Below are 17607 nucleotides of genomic sequence, written 5' to 3'. Positions count from 1 at the left end.
TATGAGCCAAATCTGCTATCTGAAATGGATTTAGTTGTAAAACAGTTCTGTATGTGGAGAACAGGGAATACAAACATTAGGTGTACACCGTAATCAAATGCAAATGACAGTGTGGAATTAGGCAAATGGATGATTAAGACGAAAGGTATATGAAATAGACATCCTAATTCAGGGGATATGATCCGGGACTAGTCTTTTGAAAACTAGAACACACTGGGAGGTGTTATTCCCAGCAACATTCTCTTTGATCTGCTAATCTGAGCAGAGTTTACGTCACATTCATACTTGTGTTTGTAGATCTTAGATTTGTAGTAATTTCAGTAGAATGAAATTGTGCTAGGATTGGTTTTATGAATCAAATTTAAGTCACACGAATCCACAAATAGCTTGAAGATATTCTCAAGGTTTTGGTATACAGCTTCTGGTTTCTGTAATGCAAAGGGGGCCTCAGGGCACTTTTGCCTTTTTTCTGGTGTGTTTATGGAGGCAAGATACATCCTTAAACTGCCCATCATGTACATTACTCACCTTCTCTCCTTTCATGTAAGCAATCTGAAAATTCCTATGTACCCCAGATTTCACTATGAGCAATGAGTAGGAGAAGAGCAAATTAACATGCATTTCTATGGTTCATCCTACATCCAACAGAAAGTCGGACACTGATGATTTTTAAAACAATTACATCTAAGTTTAGAATAGTAATTACAATTTTTTTGTGTATGTGTGTGTCTTCCCAGATATTTGCTATGCATATATAAAACACATTTATTTTTACAGAGTGAAATCATATTAGATGATAGACGGATGGATGTATGGAAATAATAATAAATGCCCCTCTCCTACTAACTAAACATGAGCTACCCACACTTATAGACCAGTTCTAAGGTCCAAAATAAGTTGAAAGCTTTAGATATTACTTAAATTGCTTGTACTGGGAGAGTAGTGACTACCATCTCAGGAAATGAAAAGGCAGAGACTTGAATATAGTAATTTTTCACTTACAGCTACAGGTTTGTAACTCAAACTTTTTTATTTTTATTTTTTTAAAGATTTTATTTATTTATTTGAGAGAGAGAATGAGATAGAGAGCGTGAGAGGGGGGCGGGTCAGAGGGAGAAGCAGACTCCCCGTTGAGCAGGGAGCCCAATGTGGGACTCGATCCCGGGACTCCAGGATCATGACCTGAGCCGAAGGCAGTCGCTTAACCCACTGCGCCACCCAGGCGCCCTGTAACTCAAACTTTATCATAGAGCCATGTGATTTGGTTTTTGGCTTAGAAAATTCTTACTGTCTTGACACCTGCTGAAATTAAAACAGCTAATGATAATAAATTTTATAACAGTAGTGGTTCACTTTTATTGGTTTACAGATCCTTTTATATGTAAAGAACAGTATGAACATTTTTGCCAGAAAAATGGAAACACAAAATTTGGCATACAATCTTGAGGAATTCCCTGATACTTAGACCACAAAATGGGGGACTTTTTAGAGTAAAAGGATGTTACTAAAAACCAGGCCAGGTGTGAACTGTACTAATGCCTTGAGCAAACTGGAGGTATGCTACCTTGCCTTTAGTTTACAGGTGAATCCGTGGTTCCAGATTAAGATCCCTAAGGGTTGCTAGGCAAACATTTAAATTTACCTTAGCTTTTTTAAAAAACAAAACAAAACAAAAGGCACATTTACCAAAGAAGAAGTATTTAACTGGTACTGACACATGTGAATAATAACTGTTAAGAGTTGCATTTTATATTTTATTTTAATTTTTTTAAAGATTTTATTTATTTATTTGAGAGAGAGAATGAGATAGAGATAGAGAGAGAGAGTGAGAGAGAGCACGAGATCCAAGAGGGTCAGAGGGAGAAGCAGACTCCCTGCCGAGCAGGGAGCCCGATGCGGGACTCGATCCCGGGACTCCAGGATCATGACCTGAGCCGAAGGCAGTCGCTTAACCAACTGAGCCACCCAGGCGCCCTTTTATTTTAAATTTTTTTAAGTAGGTTCCATGCTGGGCATGGAGCTCAACGTGGGGTTTGAACTCATGACCCTGAGTTCAAGACCTGAGCTGAGATCAGGAGTCAGATGCTCAACTGACTGAGCCACTCAGACGCCCCAGAGTTGCATTTTAAATCTAAAAATATTTACCTTCACTGCAAACTCCATGTTTGTAGCTTTATGTATGCATCTCTTGCAAACAGAGTAGGAGCCAACTCCAATATCTTCTTTTACTTCATATCCATCAGTAAACTGAATACTGTTTCTGTGCAACTGCTACAAAGACAATTACAAATTGACAAAGCGTTTTGTAATGACTATGGTACAATCCATAATAGGGGAATATGTTACCCATTATGCATTGTTGATGTTAACAATAAATATAAATGAATATAAGCAAAAATAAAAATGAATCTTTACAGCATTTATTCTTCTACAGCTATGTATTTTAGAGGTATCTACCATAAAACGTACAGCAAGAAATAGGCTTTCAATTTTTTTTAAGAAGTTTTTTTTTTTTAAAGATTTTATTAATTTATTTGACAGAGACAGAGATAGCGAGGGATGGAACACAAGGAGGGGCAGGGGGAGAAGGAGAAGCAGGCTCTCTGCTGAGCAGGGAGCCTGATGCGGGGCTTGATCCAGGACCCTGGGATCATGACCTGAGTGAAGGCAGTCGCTTAACGACTGAGCCACCCAGGCGCCCCAAGAAATAGGCTTTTTAAAAAGCTTATGTTAAGAAGAAAAAATTGAGTATGTACAAGAGAAAATGCAGAGTTACTTGATAAGGGGTTGAAAGCCCTGCCTGCGACTGAGCCCTATTCCACTCCCCAACTGGTGTTAGGCCTTTGAAGTACTTTTGCAAATAGGGAGAAGTTTGAAGCTTCTGGTATAGAAGAAAAGATTTAGGAGGATTCAGAATTAGAATATCTGGATTCTTGTCTCAGATGCCCCTCTGGCAGACTGCAACCCTGAACATGTGTTTTCTCAGAGGGTAATGGTGAGGATTAAATAAAAATAACATATTTGAAGGTGATACCTATTATCATCATTGTGGACTATCAGTAGCCATGCCCTCCATTTCCACCCTCAAGTCAAAGTTTCAATACAACTTCTGCTAGAGAAGCTGTTAAAGGGTTAAAGACTAGTAACACATGGTAGGATGATGGCTAGCAGCATATTAGCAGTTCCATAAGCAGGCTGAGGGAAGTTGTGCTGTCCTTGGCTATATTGAAAGGAGACCCCCAACCCCCAATGCCTATGAACTGTGTATAGGTTAACATTTGAATTCTGTAGAATATATGTTTGTGATTTCTATGGTAGGTACAGAAGTTATAACTTAAAAACTTGCCATACGTCACATGCTTGCTATAGTAAAAGGAACAAACTACTTCAACCATGAACTTTATTTAAAAACCAGTGTTTAAATTGGTTTTCTAGAAAGTGGAAAGCAACTTAACTCAGGAAAAAAACTTTAGAGCAAAAGCAACTTCATCATCAAGTAAATTCAAGCACTAATTGGTGCCCTAAAAACAATCAGTGCTTCAAAAGATATATCTATTCCCTCTATGATTCGGAAGATGAATTAAATTTCCCTTTCCATGATACTAGGATGGGATGCAATAAATCTAATGGTTTTTACTACTTGTGTTCCTCTAATAACATTTACTAGTTCCAGTCTCCTGTTACAAACACACAGACATCTGGAAACGTGCTTCTGTTGTTTCTACCTTATGCTCCAACTCTGAGACACAGATGGGATAATGAGGTGGGGGACACCCTAAGATTGTACCTACAACCATTTCTTTTAAATAGCAATGGGGGCTCCAAAAGAACAAGGACACAAAACTTGGAAAACATTAAGACTGAAGTTCACTTTTATTTCTTACACATTTCTACGGCAGAAGTTGGCGAAGTATATAGCCTGTGGGCCAAATCTGTTTCGTTACTAGCTTTTGTAAATAAAATTTTATTGGCACACAGCCACGCTCATTTATTTAGCTGTAGTCCATGGCTACTTTTGTGCTACAATGGCAGAGCTGAGTAGTTGTAATGGAGATCATATAGCCTACAAAGCCTCAAATATTTATTATCTGGCCCTTTACAGGACAAGTCTGCTGAGCCCTGTTCCAAGCCATCAGGGAACCAGGAGAACTCAGTTCATCATAACTGACCTGACAGAGGCAGAAGATGAAACAAATTAGGCCAGATAAACATTATGAGGCATAGGAGAGGGTATAGATAAGATGGTGATATGTATCTCAACTCTCTTAGAATTCCCCCTTTTTTTTAAGATTTTATTTCTTTGAGAGAGAGTGCAGAGTGAGGGAGAGCACAAGCAGGGGGAGGGGCAGAGGGAGAGGGAGAAGCAGACTCCCCACTGAGCAGGCAGCCTGACGTGGGGCTCGATCCCAGGACCCCAGGATCATGACCTGAGCCGAAGGCAGAGGCTTAACCGACTGAGCCACCCAGGCGCCCCTCCCCTTTCAAGTCAGATAGGTATCCAGGACTCTGGTGCATGCAATCTTTTTTTTTTTTTTTTTTTTTAAAGATTCATTATTTATTTATTTTAGAGAAAGAAAGAGCACGCATGGGCGTGTGCAAGCAGGGGCAGGTGGGAGGCAGAGGGAGAATCTCAAGCTGACTCCGCACTGAGTGCACAGCCCCGCCGGTGGCCTGATCCCACCACCAGATCACGACCTGAGCTGAAATCAAGAGTTGGATGCTTAACCAACTGAGCCACCCAGGCACCCTATCTTTTTAAAGGCATATGAAAGGAACTCCTAAGAGTAACATCAATGATATAAAATGTATTATTTTAAACTGCCCACTTAAAATCAGCAGTTAAATCTAATTATTCACACAGTGAACTATATTTTACAACATTTCAAATTTTAAATTATTCATACATTCACTCACCTGCACAATTGAATGCACACCAACTGTCTGCATAGCTTGGCTTTCATCATCTGAGGTGATAGCAACAAAACTAAACCCCCGAAAAAGCTGATGTGCATTAGCACTAGGTGGAATACCCGGTGAATCTGAAAAGAGTAATACATTACTAAGAAGGTAATACTCTGAAAGATAATTAAGGGAAGAACTATTGACAGTATGACCTTTCTCACTTATTCTGGAATTCCACTTCTTAGGCATCCAGGGCTTCTAGGATAACTCAGTGAAACGCTCTATCAGCTTTGTCCCGATGGCTTATTGGCATCACAACTCTAACATCCTAGTTCCTCTGAGCCCAGAAAATAGCTAACTCATTGAAGAATATAATAAATCAACGAATTACTAGGCTAATGTTATTCTAAATTAGCACTGTCGCACAGAATTTCCTATAGTGATGGAAATTTTCTTTATCTGTGCTGTCCAATATGGTAGCCACTGGCCACATGCAGCTCCTGGGCATCTGAAATGTGGTTAGTGTGACTGAGAAGCAACATTTTAAATTGTAATTAATTTAAATTGAAATAACCACACGTGACTACTGGCTACCATATTAAACAGTGCAACCCTACATGATAACCTAACAGTGCTACGGCTCCTGGTGAGGGGAAGATACAAGTTTCACCTACAGATAATTTAGGAGAAAGGGATTTAGTCTGGTAGTCTCAATATATAATATCAGAATCTGGAAATGTAAACAAGTTAAAAATTACTACATTTATATATATAAGGAACAAAAGTAATTTCTTTTTTTAAAGATTTTATTTATTTATTTGACAGAGAGAGAGAGAGAGAGCACAAGTAGGCAGAGTGGCAGGCAGAGGGAGAGGGAGAAGCAGGCTCCCCGCTGAGCATGGAGCCCGATGTGGGGCTCCATCCCAGGACCCCAGGATCATGACCTGAGCCGAAGGCAGACGCTTAACCAACTGAGCCACCCAGGTGCCCCAGGAACAAAAGTAATTTCTGAGACAATCATGGTATGCTGTCCTTAAAATATATTTTATGACATGACATGTATGGTTACTCAAATTATTTGTGTGGAATCTACTGGCATTAACAAAAATAGAAAAATACTTTTTTAAAAAAATATAATTAAACTTGTAGTTCACAACAAAAACAAACAATAAAAGCAGAACAAATGTGCTATTCATAAATATAAAGACACAATTAAGCATACTAATATTTATAATCATACTATAAAGGCTAAGGGCAAGCAAAAACCAAACAGGCAAATATACTTAAACATCAACTCCACATAAAGTTCTTTTTTAACATCAGCTTGACATTCTCAGCAACAAAGACTGTTTAGTGCATTTTAAACCAAAGTGACAGTATTATACTGAAGAACTCTGCTAAGAGAACCATACTGAAGAACTCTTCTAAGAGAACCAATTTGGGCAGAATATAATATATAACGGCTCTCTTTTGAGATTTTTCCTCTATCAGGCCAAATTGTAATGAGAAAGCAAAGTAAAACATTACCATATATCATCAATTCTATGCATACCACTGTTCATATATTTGATAAAATTTTGTTCATGTATTCATCAAAATTTCTAAGACTGTCTTATAAAAGTAATAAATATCCACCAGTGTTTAACATAATTTATGAGGTTATTGACCGGAAAGCTTTATAGTGAGGTTTAAATGATGTACTCTATAGAAAATATATGCAAATATACTTTTTATTTATTTGCTTGTCAATGATAAACCTGGGGTCTGGTACACCTAAATGAGAGAGTATTAGAGTGCAGAACACACCATTACATGCATACACACACTAATTTAATGAAATACAGATTACCATTTCAAAGATAATTTCTCTAATCATAGTCACTGTTTACGCAATTCTAGGATAAAGCATGACACAGGATATGAATCATTTTGAAATTATCACACCTCATACAAAGTTTATGTTTTGGATTTGAACTTGACAAGTACTTCCAGAATACTACCTAATATCAGAGTTTTAAAGAGTACTATCTATACTGAAGAGTATTTCATGTAAAAACAGCTACAGGTAAATAAATGCACAACCAAAGAATTTTTTCACATAAATAGTATCAAAGTTTAAGGCACAACCTAATTTGCTAAAAGATTTAACAAGGATCTTAACTGCTATAAAATGCTATAAAGGATTTATTAATTATCTAGTTATTGCAGCAGGGATATGGTATGATGGGGAGATATGAGGATAGCATTAAGAGTCATACATATATACGTTACATTTAGGTTTTCACATTTTCTCCTTACCTTTGGGAGTTTTTGCAGTAAACTCAGGATCAAAATAGAATGTATCTTCAGGCCTGCCAGTTGCAGGTTTAAAAGGTGGATGAATTTCTCTTCTGTACAGTTTCTGGTGGGGAAAAAGAGAGACTTAGACATGCATTAATTATAAAAAAAATTCAAACAAATTTTTATTTTATACTCACATTCCAGTCTATTGTCGAGAAAAATGAATGTCTTTTAATTTCCTCAACTCCATCGGGTCCTGCACCTATCAAAAATCAAACGGTTTAAAATTTTTGATTAAAGGGCAATTTTATTTCAAGGAGGAATATATAATTTATTTAGTCTTTGCTTTTAATGTTTGTCCTACTATGTCATAATTCCGCAACAAAAACAAATATCCACCTCCCCCCATCAAAAAAATCCCAAGACCAACAAACACACAAAAGAAACAAATTAATTATAAATTTTACCTAATCTGTTTGCAGGATTTCGTTTGAAAAGCATTCGTAAAAGACTCTGGGCTTCAGGACTCAAAAACTGTGGCATCCCAAGTTTGGCTCTAAATAATAAATCCACATAATAACATTTTATTTTTTGGACGTATTTGTATTTTATTTTAAAAAATTTAATCTTTTTTTATTTTGAGATAATTGTGGATTTATACTAAGTTGTAAGAAATAATACAGATAGATCCTGTGTACCTTTTACCCAGTTTTCCCCAATGGTCATATCTTAAAAAACTATAGTACACTATCACAACCAGAATACTGACATTGATACAATCCACTGATCTCCTTCAGATGTCTCCAGTTTTAACTGCACTCATTGTGTGTTTAAATTTAGATCTATGCCATTTTACCATATGTATAGGTTTCTGTATCCACCACCACAGTAAAGATACTGAACAGTTCATTACCACCAGCATACCTCACGTTGTCCCTTTATAACCACACCTGCCTCCTTCCCTCTCCAATTCCTAACCTCTGGCAATCACAAATCTATTCTACATTTCTATAATTCTGTCATTTTAAGAATGTTATGTAAGTATAATCATAAAGTGCGCAATCTTTTTTTACTCAGCATAAATTCCCTTGAGATTCATCCAAGTTGTTGATTAGTATTCCATGGTGTGGATGTACCACGGTTTATCTACTTACCTGTTGAAGGGCATCTGGATTGTGTCCAATTTTGGGTTACTACAAATAAAGATGCTATGAACATTTGTGTATAGTTTTTTTGTGTGAACACTTAATAGAATTTTAGTCCATAATTTTTTTTTTTAAGATTTTATTTATTTATTTAACTGACAGAGAAAGACAGAGAGAGACAGCGTGAGAGGGAACACAAGCAGGGGGAGTGGGAGAGGGAGAAGCAGGCTTCTGGCTGAGCAGGGAGCCTGATGTGGGGCTCGATCCCAGGACTCTGGGATCATGACCTGAGCCAAAGGCAGTTGCTTAACCAACTGAGCCACCCAGGTGCCCAGTCCATAATTTTTTTTAAAGATTCTATTTATTTATTTGACAGAGAGAGAGAGAGTGACAGACTATAAGCAGGGAGAGGGGTAGAGGGATAGGGAGAAGCAGACTACCTGCTGAGCAGAGAGCCCGATGTGGGGCTCGATCCCAGGACCCCAGGATCAGTACCTGAGCTGAAGACAGACACTTAACCGACTGAGCCACCCAGGCACCCCTAGTCCATAATCTTCTAACAAACTCTTCCGTTTTTATAAATTTTGCAACAAGCACTGTTGTGAGAGTAAGATCATCTGAGTTTTAGTTCTGGCACTGTTACTAAGAACTTTGTGACCTTGGGAAAAGACAATTCCCTTTGGTCTGTTACCAGTTCTTTATAAGCAAGGGGACTAACCGTCAGATCAATGGCTCCCAAACTGTAGCCTTGGAACCTTTTTTCAAAAGAAATTTAAGAAATCCACTATTTAGGGCACCTGGGTGGCTCAGTCGTTAAGCGTCTGCCTTTGGCTTGGGTCATGATCCCAGAGTCCTGGGATGGGGTCCCACATCGGGCTCCCTGCTCAGTGGGAAGCCTGCTTCTCCCTCTCCCACTCCCCCTGCTTGTGTTCCCTCCCTCACTGTGTCTCTCTCTGTCAAATAAATAAATAAAATCTAAAAAAAAAAAAAGAAATCCACTATTTAAAACTGCTAAAAGAACATGTGCTACATATGCCTATGTTTTCCTCCCATTCCCTTGAATAGTCCTACAAGGAAGAGGAGCTGGTGGGAAAAGGGTCTGTGGAACATCTAAGAGTCTACAGCACACAGTCTGAAACCCACCAGCTTGAATGAGCTTGAAGGTCAGTTTCAGCTCTAATATATAATTTTATTCTTTTTTTTCTAACTTATAAACTAAGAAAACTAATGATCCTCTAAGTATGAAAATAATAACAGAGCTGGAGAAATGGCTAGCAGAGAAATTTCTACTTCAGAAATAGATCCATTTATTATTCAGTAAGTTGTTACTGAGCTACTACGTGCCAGATACTCCTTAGTGCTGAGGATATAGAGATAAAGATAGCCCCCCACAGTTAGTGGGGAAGACAGAGATGGATAACCCGAGGATAACCCTAGTATGTGAAGAGGCAAATTCAGAAGGACATATGGAAAGACTGCTAAGGGAACAGCAGGGGATCATCTAATTTAACATGAGACTGAAAGGCCTTAAATGCAGTTTAAAGGTTGAGAATTTATTCACTTGGCCAGTGTCCCCCCAACATTTTACTAAATAACTTTAAATTCTCTACACACTCAGCAACAACAACAAAATACTTCATGATCTAATAAATTTGTGGAATGTATCTATTATACCCCCTGTTGGGAGACACAGAATAAAATACACTGCATATAAAAGGCTGAGAAATCTAAAGTAATCAGTATTTTTCTAAACATTTGCTTCCAGTACCTCTTTTTCAGAGAATACCTATTCACATCTTGTAGAATTAGGGTTCTGTTGAACAAATCTGGGAAAATACAGCCATATTAGGTAATAAGGATATAGCAGAGGTCTTTAAACAGTGGACTAACATGACCAAATTTATTTTCAACAAGGTTAACTCCAGAGGTAGTATAGATTGATCTGGAGTGGGAAGTGGTGGTAGTTGTAGGCATTCTACTTAGGAGCTTGACTCAGTAGTGTAGGTAGGAAACTACCATGGTCTAAGAACTATAAGCAGTGCAATGTAAAGGAAAGCCTGGGACAGTGAAATATTTCTGAGAGCAAATTTGGTCAATACCTGCATGTGCAAGAGAGGGGAAGAAATCAAGAATGATTTTTAGGTTTCTGGCTTGGGAAATAGGGTGCTTAGAAATGAGGCTAATTGAAAATACAACAAGAAAAAAGAACAGCAAAAAGATGAATTTAGTTTAAAAATGTTAAAGTCATACATATCACGTTTTCAGAGAGCCATGCAGGTGAGTAAATGCAAATATAGATCTGATGCCTGGTTAAGTTAAAGAAAGAGTAATTTGAGAGTAATTAAAATGCTGACAGTAGTTATAGGAAAGACTGAAGTCAGCCAGGAAAATGAGCACAGAAGGGAAGAAAAGCATATCGGAGATGAAACCCTGGGGTACAAGAACATTTAAAGAGTGGTCAGAAAAAGAACAATTTGAGCATTAAAAATAATGAATGCAACTGTTTGTAAATGCTGAATCACACTGATTATTAAATCCCATAGACTCATTATAATAAAATAAGAAAAAGAAAAAACTAACATAAAACCCAACTCACTGGACACCATCCCCACTGGAGGTAATCAGGGCTCTGGCAATTGGAAATAATTAAGAATCAAATATTTATTCTGCCTTTCTTGTTTGAGCCTTATTTCAAGGTAACTAAAGAGCCCTAGTTGATTAAAGAAAGTTCAGTGTTTTGGAAAATACCAGCTAATAAATAAAGAAGGAATAAAAGTAATAGAAAATCACAATTTTTGAATCCCTAATAAAATAACTGTTTCAAGTAATGATTACCAATGGTTGAAACCACTAGATGAAAGCCTGCCAGGCAACTTCCTAATAGAGGGATCAGCTGTAACTATAGAACTCATCACTTAAAGTGGGACAACCAGGTGTTCTATGCCTTCTGATGTGATGCAACAGGGTGCATCATGAGCTATGAAATAATCTTGCCCAAAAAAGCTTAACCAGAAATGCGATAAAGGAACAAGTTAAACAATATTACAAGGAGAATAAAACAATTTCAACACTCCTAGGAAAAGACTAATTGTGTAACCATGTTAACAAGAGAGCCACAAGAACTGGCTTTAAACTCATTCAATTGATCAAAAACAACTTGCCTAGGGCGCCTGGGTGGCTCAGATGGTTAAGCGTCTGCCTTCGGCTCAGGTCATGATCCCAGAGTCCTGGGATCGAGTCCCGTATCGGGCTCCCTGCTCCTTGGGAGCCTGCTTCTCCCTCTGCCTCTCTCTCGCTCTCTCTCTCTCTGTGTCTCTCATGAATAAATAAATAAAATCTTTAAAAAAAAAAACAACTTGCCTAGGTAAACACTGTTTGTTTTTGTTTTTTTCCAAACCAACCAATCAGTAACTGCTCTTCATCTGTGAAAATCAGCCAAACAAGAGTGGACTGACTCCAGCAACCACACCTGAGTGCCAAGTGATCAACAACAGTCCCACCCAAGTAACCACTCTTATTAGAGATGATGTCAACCCACTTATGGCCCTGAAAATCTGCCAATTCTTGAACTCCACCCTTCCCCCCAACCTTATGTTAAGAACAGTGGTCTATGCTGCTTAGACACTATTAGATCAGCATCACTCTTCCTTACTATAGTAAGCAATAGGATCGGCTTTATGCTTTTTGTTTCATATACTGAGAGGTTGTCTTTTTGACAAGATAAATTCTGAAAGTGGAATTCCATAAAACTATCTTGGTTTCTTCTACGAGTAAATGGTAGGGAAAAACAAGGTAGAGTGTTCTGGAAAAACAGAAGCTTGAGAAATACAACCAAATGAAATGTTCAGATGTGATTTGGGACTATAAAGACACAGTTCTGGAGAAAATCTGAAAAGTCTGGTTAAGAATTGGTATTAGTGGATACCTTAGCAGTGTCTTGTTAGGTGTGGTTATGTAAGAAAACATCCGTATTTTCTAGCGATGCAAACTGCAGTAGGTGAGAAATGGCATGTCTGGAATGCTTAAAATATTTCAGTGAAGAAAGAGATGAAGCAAATGTGGCAAAATCTTGATGTCTGTTGAATCTGAATGATATATGTGTTCATTGTATTCTATTTTTGTGAATTACATTAGAAATTTTTCATAATTAAACAGAGAAAAGCAGGCAGAGAAGGAATGGTTAAGCAGGAGATCAAAAGAGGAACTGTTAGGGAAGCAGGAGAAGCAGATGCGAGGAGGAAGATCTAAATGGAGAGAAAGTGGCCAACAGAGTCAAATACTCCCAGAAACACCTTTCTTAACTGTCTCCTCTAAAATGGCTTCTGCCCCTGCCCCTTCCCCCACACTTCAAGAATAATCTGGTTTATTATGCCCATTGCTCCTATTACTACCTGAAATTATTATATATATTTTTTTGATTTTTTATTTATTTGAGAGAGAGAGAATGAGAGAGAGCGAGCATGAGAGGATCAGAGGGAGAAGCAGACCCCCCGCTGAGCAGGGAGCCCGATGTGAGACTCGATCCCGGGACTCCAGGATCATGACCTGAGCCGAAGGCAGTTGCCCAACCAACTGAGCCACCCAGGCGCCCTATATTCATTTGTTTAAATGTTAATTCCTTGTCTCCCCGACTAGAATGCAAGCTCTGTGAGACCAGAGAAGATCCTGTCCATCTTGTTCACACTGCATCCTACATAAATGTAGGAAGACCCTCAATCATCTGTTGAATGAATTGTGTGAACAAATGGTGCGGAGAGTCACCTTTCTAACAACCTGTCACTGGTTTAGGCAACCAGATCACTGCTGACCATAATAAGGGGAGTTTCAGGAGAGTGGTGGGAATGAACGATCAACAGGCTGTGGAATAAAAGCAGCCAAGAAATGGTAACAGAAAGCAGACTATTCTTTAAAGAGGCTTTGTGGGGCGCCTGGGTGGCTCAGTTGGTTAAGCAACTGCCTTCGGCTCAGGTCATGATCCTGGAGTCCCGGGATCGAGTCCCGCATCGGGCTCCCTGCTCGGCGAGGAGCCTGCTTCTCCCTCTAACCCTCCCCTCTCATGTACTCTCTCTCTCTCATTCTCACTCTCTCAAAAATAAATAAATAAACCTTAAAAAAAAAAAAAATAAAGAGGCTTTGTGATGAAAGGATGCAGAAAGATGGGCAGAAAGTCGAAAGGAAGCCAGGTCAAAGAAAGGGTTGTTTTTTTTTTTTTTTTTTCCCCCGACACTAGAGTGTATTTGTTAGCTGAAAGGAAGGGGCCAGGATCGATGGAGTAATGAAGGTTTAGGGACATTAATTTATATAGCAAATATTTTTTTACCTTTTTTATTGTGGAGAATAACATAAAGTGCAAAACAAACCAACCCTGCACAACCCCAACATCACCAAAGTATACAGTTCACTGACTTACCACAAAGTGAACAGTCATGTGGCCAAGAAATGTAACACTGTAACCCCTCATTCAACATAACCACTTTTCTTATTTTGCCTTGGCTGTTGCCATCTAAATACGGACCTTAAAAACTGTGCTTTAGTTTGTCTGCTTTAAAACTTTATAAATAGAGGGGCGCCTGGGTGGCTCAGTTGGTTAAGCATCTGCCTTCGGCTCAGGTCATGATCCTGGGTCCCTGGGATCGAGCCCCGCACAGAGCCCTGCATCGGGCTCCCAGCTCTGCAGGGAGCCTGCTTCTCCCTCTCCTTGCCCCCGGCTCATGCTCTCTCTCACTCTCTCTTAAGTAAAATAAGTAAAATCTTTGGAAAGAAAAAACAAAAAAACTTTATAAATAGAATCATATAGTTATTTATTCTTTTGTATCTGTCTGCTCAGCATTCTTACGTGATTTACCCAAGTACCTGCATGTAACTGTGGTTTGTTCATTGTCTTTGCTGTATGGCACACTGTACCCCTGGGCCAAAGGCCTCAGTCTCTTTTTGTATGGCTTCCGAGCTAAGAATGGTTTTTACATTTTTTTAAGTATTTTGTTTGAGAGAGAGAGTGAGTGCAAGTGGCAGAGAAGAACAAAGGGAGGGACAAGCAGACTCTGTGCTGAGGGCGGAGTCCAACATGGGCTTGATCCCATGACCCTGAGAGCATGACCTGAGCTGAAATCGAGAGTTGGAGGTTTAACTGACTGAGCCACCCAGGCGCCCAGGTTTTTACATTTTTAAAGCGTTGGAAACAAACAATAAACAATAAGAATATGTGACAGACACAGTGTGTATTGGCTTGCAAAGCCTAAAATATTTACAGATCGTTTGTCAACCCCTGCTGTATCTCATGAATGAATAACATAATTTATGAATCTACTGCTAGTAATTCATTTTCCACTTTTTGGCTATTACAAATAATGCTGCTATGAACATCTTTGTTCTAGTTTCTTGATGTGCAAGTGCCTTCATGCATGTAAACTGAGTGCATGCCTACGAATGGGATTATTGGATGAGGGTATACATATATTTGGCTTTAGAAGATAATGTCAAAAACTGCTTTCCAAAGTGGTTATAAGAGTATTTATATTCCTTCCAGCTATGGATAAAAGTTGCCACTGCTCCACATCCTATCAGCACTTTATATTGTCAGTCTTTTTACTGGTTGCCATTCTGGTGGGTATGCAGTTGTAACTCATTGTATTTTCTGACTAGCGAGGGTGAGCAACTATTTATTGGCCATTAAATATCCTCTTTCGTGAAGTCCCTGCATCTCTTACCCATGTTTCTATTGAGCTGTCTTTTTCTTATTGATTGACTGGAGTTCTTGACATATTCTGGATACAAGCCCTTTGCTGGTTACGTGTCTCAAATGTTTTCTTCTACTCTCTCAATGGAATCTTTTGATGAGGAGTTAATCAGTTTTATGTAATAATAATTGATCAGTATTTTCTTTTATGGCTAGTGCTTTTTGTGTCTGAAGACTATTTTTCCACCCAAAGATCATGAAAATAACCTCCTATACTTTTTTTTTTTAAGATTTTATTTATTTATTCAGAAGAGACAGAGAGAGACAGGCAGAGGGAGAAAAGCAGGCTCCCTGCTGAACAGGGAGCCTGATGTGGGACTCGATCCCAGGACTCTGGGATCATGACCTGAGCCGAAGGCAGACGCTTAACGACTGAGCCACCCAGGCGCCCAACCTCCTATACTCTTATAGCTTTTTTTTTTGCCTTTTTACATATATTTTACCTATTTTTGCCTATTTACATATATATGTAAATATATATATATTTGTATGCTTACTTTGGCAGCACATATACTAAACTATATGTATATCTGTAATATACTTGGAAATGATTTTTGTGTGTGGCATGAGGTAGGGATTGTTTTATCTTTTTATATATGATTTTTCTAGCATGATTTGTTTAAAAAGGCTGTTACTTCCCTACTGTTCTGCAATTTCCAATGGTCATAAATCAAATGTCTATATATATATATAGTTCTGTTACCTGGCTCTCTATTCTATTGCACAAGTATATTTTCTATACTTCTTTCAATGACATTTTGTCTTAATTAAATTTAGAGTAAGACTGGATACTTGGTAAAGCAATTCTTCCTATCTTGATTTCTTTGGGAGCATTTTAGCTATTCTTGGTCCTTTGTACTATATATTATATTAGAATCAGTTTATCAAGTTTCATACAAAAAACTTCTTAAAATTTAAATTCCATCTGCATTAAGGCTATAGTTATGCTGTCCAATATGGTAGCCACTAGCAACAAACAGCCCCCAAGCACTTGATACATGGTTAGCCCAAATTGTAAGTGTAAAATGCACCCTGGAAAAAATATAAAATGCACACTGAGTTTCAAATAAGTATGAAAAAAATGTATCATATCTCATGAATCATTTTCTAATGTTGATTATATGTTGAAATGATAATATCTTGTATATACTGAGTTAAATAAAATATATTACAATTAATATTTTTTTTTTACTTTTTAAATGTTGCTACTAAAAAATTTAAAATTAAGTATGTGGCTCACATCACATTTCTATTGGAAAATGCTCATCTATACAAACCCACATCTTTACAATACTGTGTCATAATGTGAATGTGGTACAACAAACAAAATAACCTTCCAAGTTATTTTGGCCTTTTAAATTTTCTTTAAATAAAATTTCCTAGTTTTCTGCATAGAGTTTTTGCATAACTTTTGCTAGATTTATCCATAGTTATTTGAGTTTTTTATACTATTGTAAAGACTATCTTTTTAAAAAATTCCATTTTCTGTTGTTAGTATATAGATATGAAATAGATTTTATTTATTGACCTTTGATCCAACAACTTTGCTAAACTCTTATTAATTCCAAGAATGTATATGAAGATTTAGATTTTCTATGGACACGATCTTGTTATATAATAATGACAATTTTACTTCTTTCTTTTTAAACCTTAAACCTTCTTTTCCTGGCCTTACTGTACTTGCTAGTATCTCCAGGACAATGTGAATGGAAGTGGAATAATGGATGTCCCTGTCATATTCCAAATCTCAAAGGTGAAGCTTTCAATATTTTAACATTAACATGAGGATTATATGAGTACTCCTTTAGAGATGTAACCCAGAGCCCTGGACCCCTGGGTGTTTCTGCTTGGGGCAGGGGCCTTGTCTCTGGCTGTACTTGGTGGGGGGCATGAATAAAGGCCAAAGGCTCCAACATTTGTGTGGCCAGAAAAAAAAATAACATGAGTACTCTAAATCTACGGGGCTTGTTCATATTTGAAACACATTAATATTAACATCATAATATCGATGAATAAAATTTCATATTTTAGTTTGAATCATTTATTTTTAAATCTCATCAAAACATATCCATTAGGGAGTACTTACTTAAGAATCATAGTCATTGTTTCTTTTCGATCTTTTCCTTGGAAAGGTAGTGTACCAGTAAGCATTTCAAACTACAAAAAAGGCAGTATCATCAGAGGTATTAGTCAATAAGTACAAAATCTCAAGGCCAGAAAGTAAAAAGCATCATCTTAATTCAAATCTTGTAAAATTGCTATATAGTAACAAGTGATTTATAGTTCTACCATATTACTGAACTCAAAAAACACCCCAATCCTTACCATTAACACACCAAAAGACCACCAGTCTGCACTCTGAGTATGACCTCGACGATTAACTACTTCGGGAGCCATGTATTCCACAGTTCCACAGAAAGAATATGCCTTCTTTTCATGGTCAATAGACTCTTTACTTAGGCCAAAATCTGCCAAAATAAATATAAAATTCATAAATATCCTACAATAATTTCCACATTTAAAGTTTAAGCTTTGAGTTCTAAT

At 37.7% G+C, this 17607-nt stretch overlaps 1 protein-coding gene across 5 annotated transcripts in view; it reads right to left on the bottom strand.

Annotated features, from left to right (window-relative positions):
- Positions 1–17607, bottom strand: part of RPS6KA3 (ribosomal protein S6 kinase A3) — a 115134-nt gene that overhangs the window by 20749 nt on the left and 76778 nt on the right. For all 5 annotated transcript variants that reach the window (XM_028122558.2, XM_028122556.2, XM_028122560.2 and 2 more), the window contains 7 exons: positions 17389–17531; positions 17150–17220; positions 7650–7738; positions 7380–7444; positions 7201–7303; positions 4915–5039; positions 2146–2271 (listed from right to left, as the gene is read on the bottom strand). In XM_028122558.2, coding sequence (XP_027978359.1) covers positions 2146–2271; positions 4915–5039; positions 7201–7303; positions 7380–7444; positions 7650–7738; positions 17150–17220; positions 17389–17531 — 722 coding nt within the window. The remainder of the gene's footprint in view (positions 1–2145; positions 2272–4914; positions 5040–7200; positions 7304–7379; positions 7445–7649; positions 7739–17149; positions 17221–17388; positions 17532–17607) is intronic.

The sequence above is a fragment of the Eumetopias jubatus genome, unplaced genomic scaffold (assembly GCF_037043125.1).
Source record: "Eumetopias jubatus isolate StellerSeaLion01/CBP00866 unplaced genomic scaffold, mEumJub1_p1.0 scaffold_11, whole genome shotgun sequence".
Taxonomy (NCBI): domain Eukaryota; kingdom Metazoa; phylum Chordata; class Mammalia; order Carnivora; family Otariidae; genus Eumetopias; species Eumetopias jubatus.
Note: the sequence above shows the minus strand (reverse complement) of the source record. Positions and strands in the feature narration are given on the sequence as shown.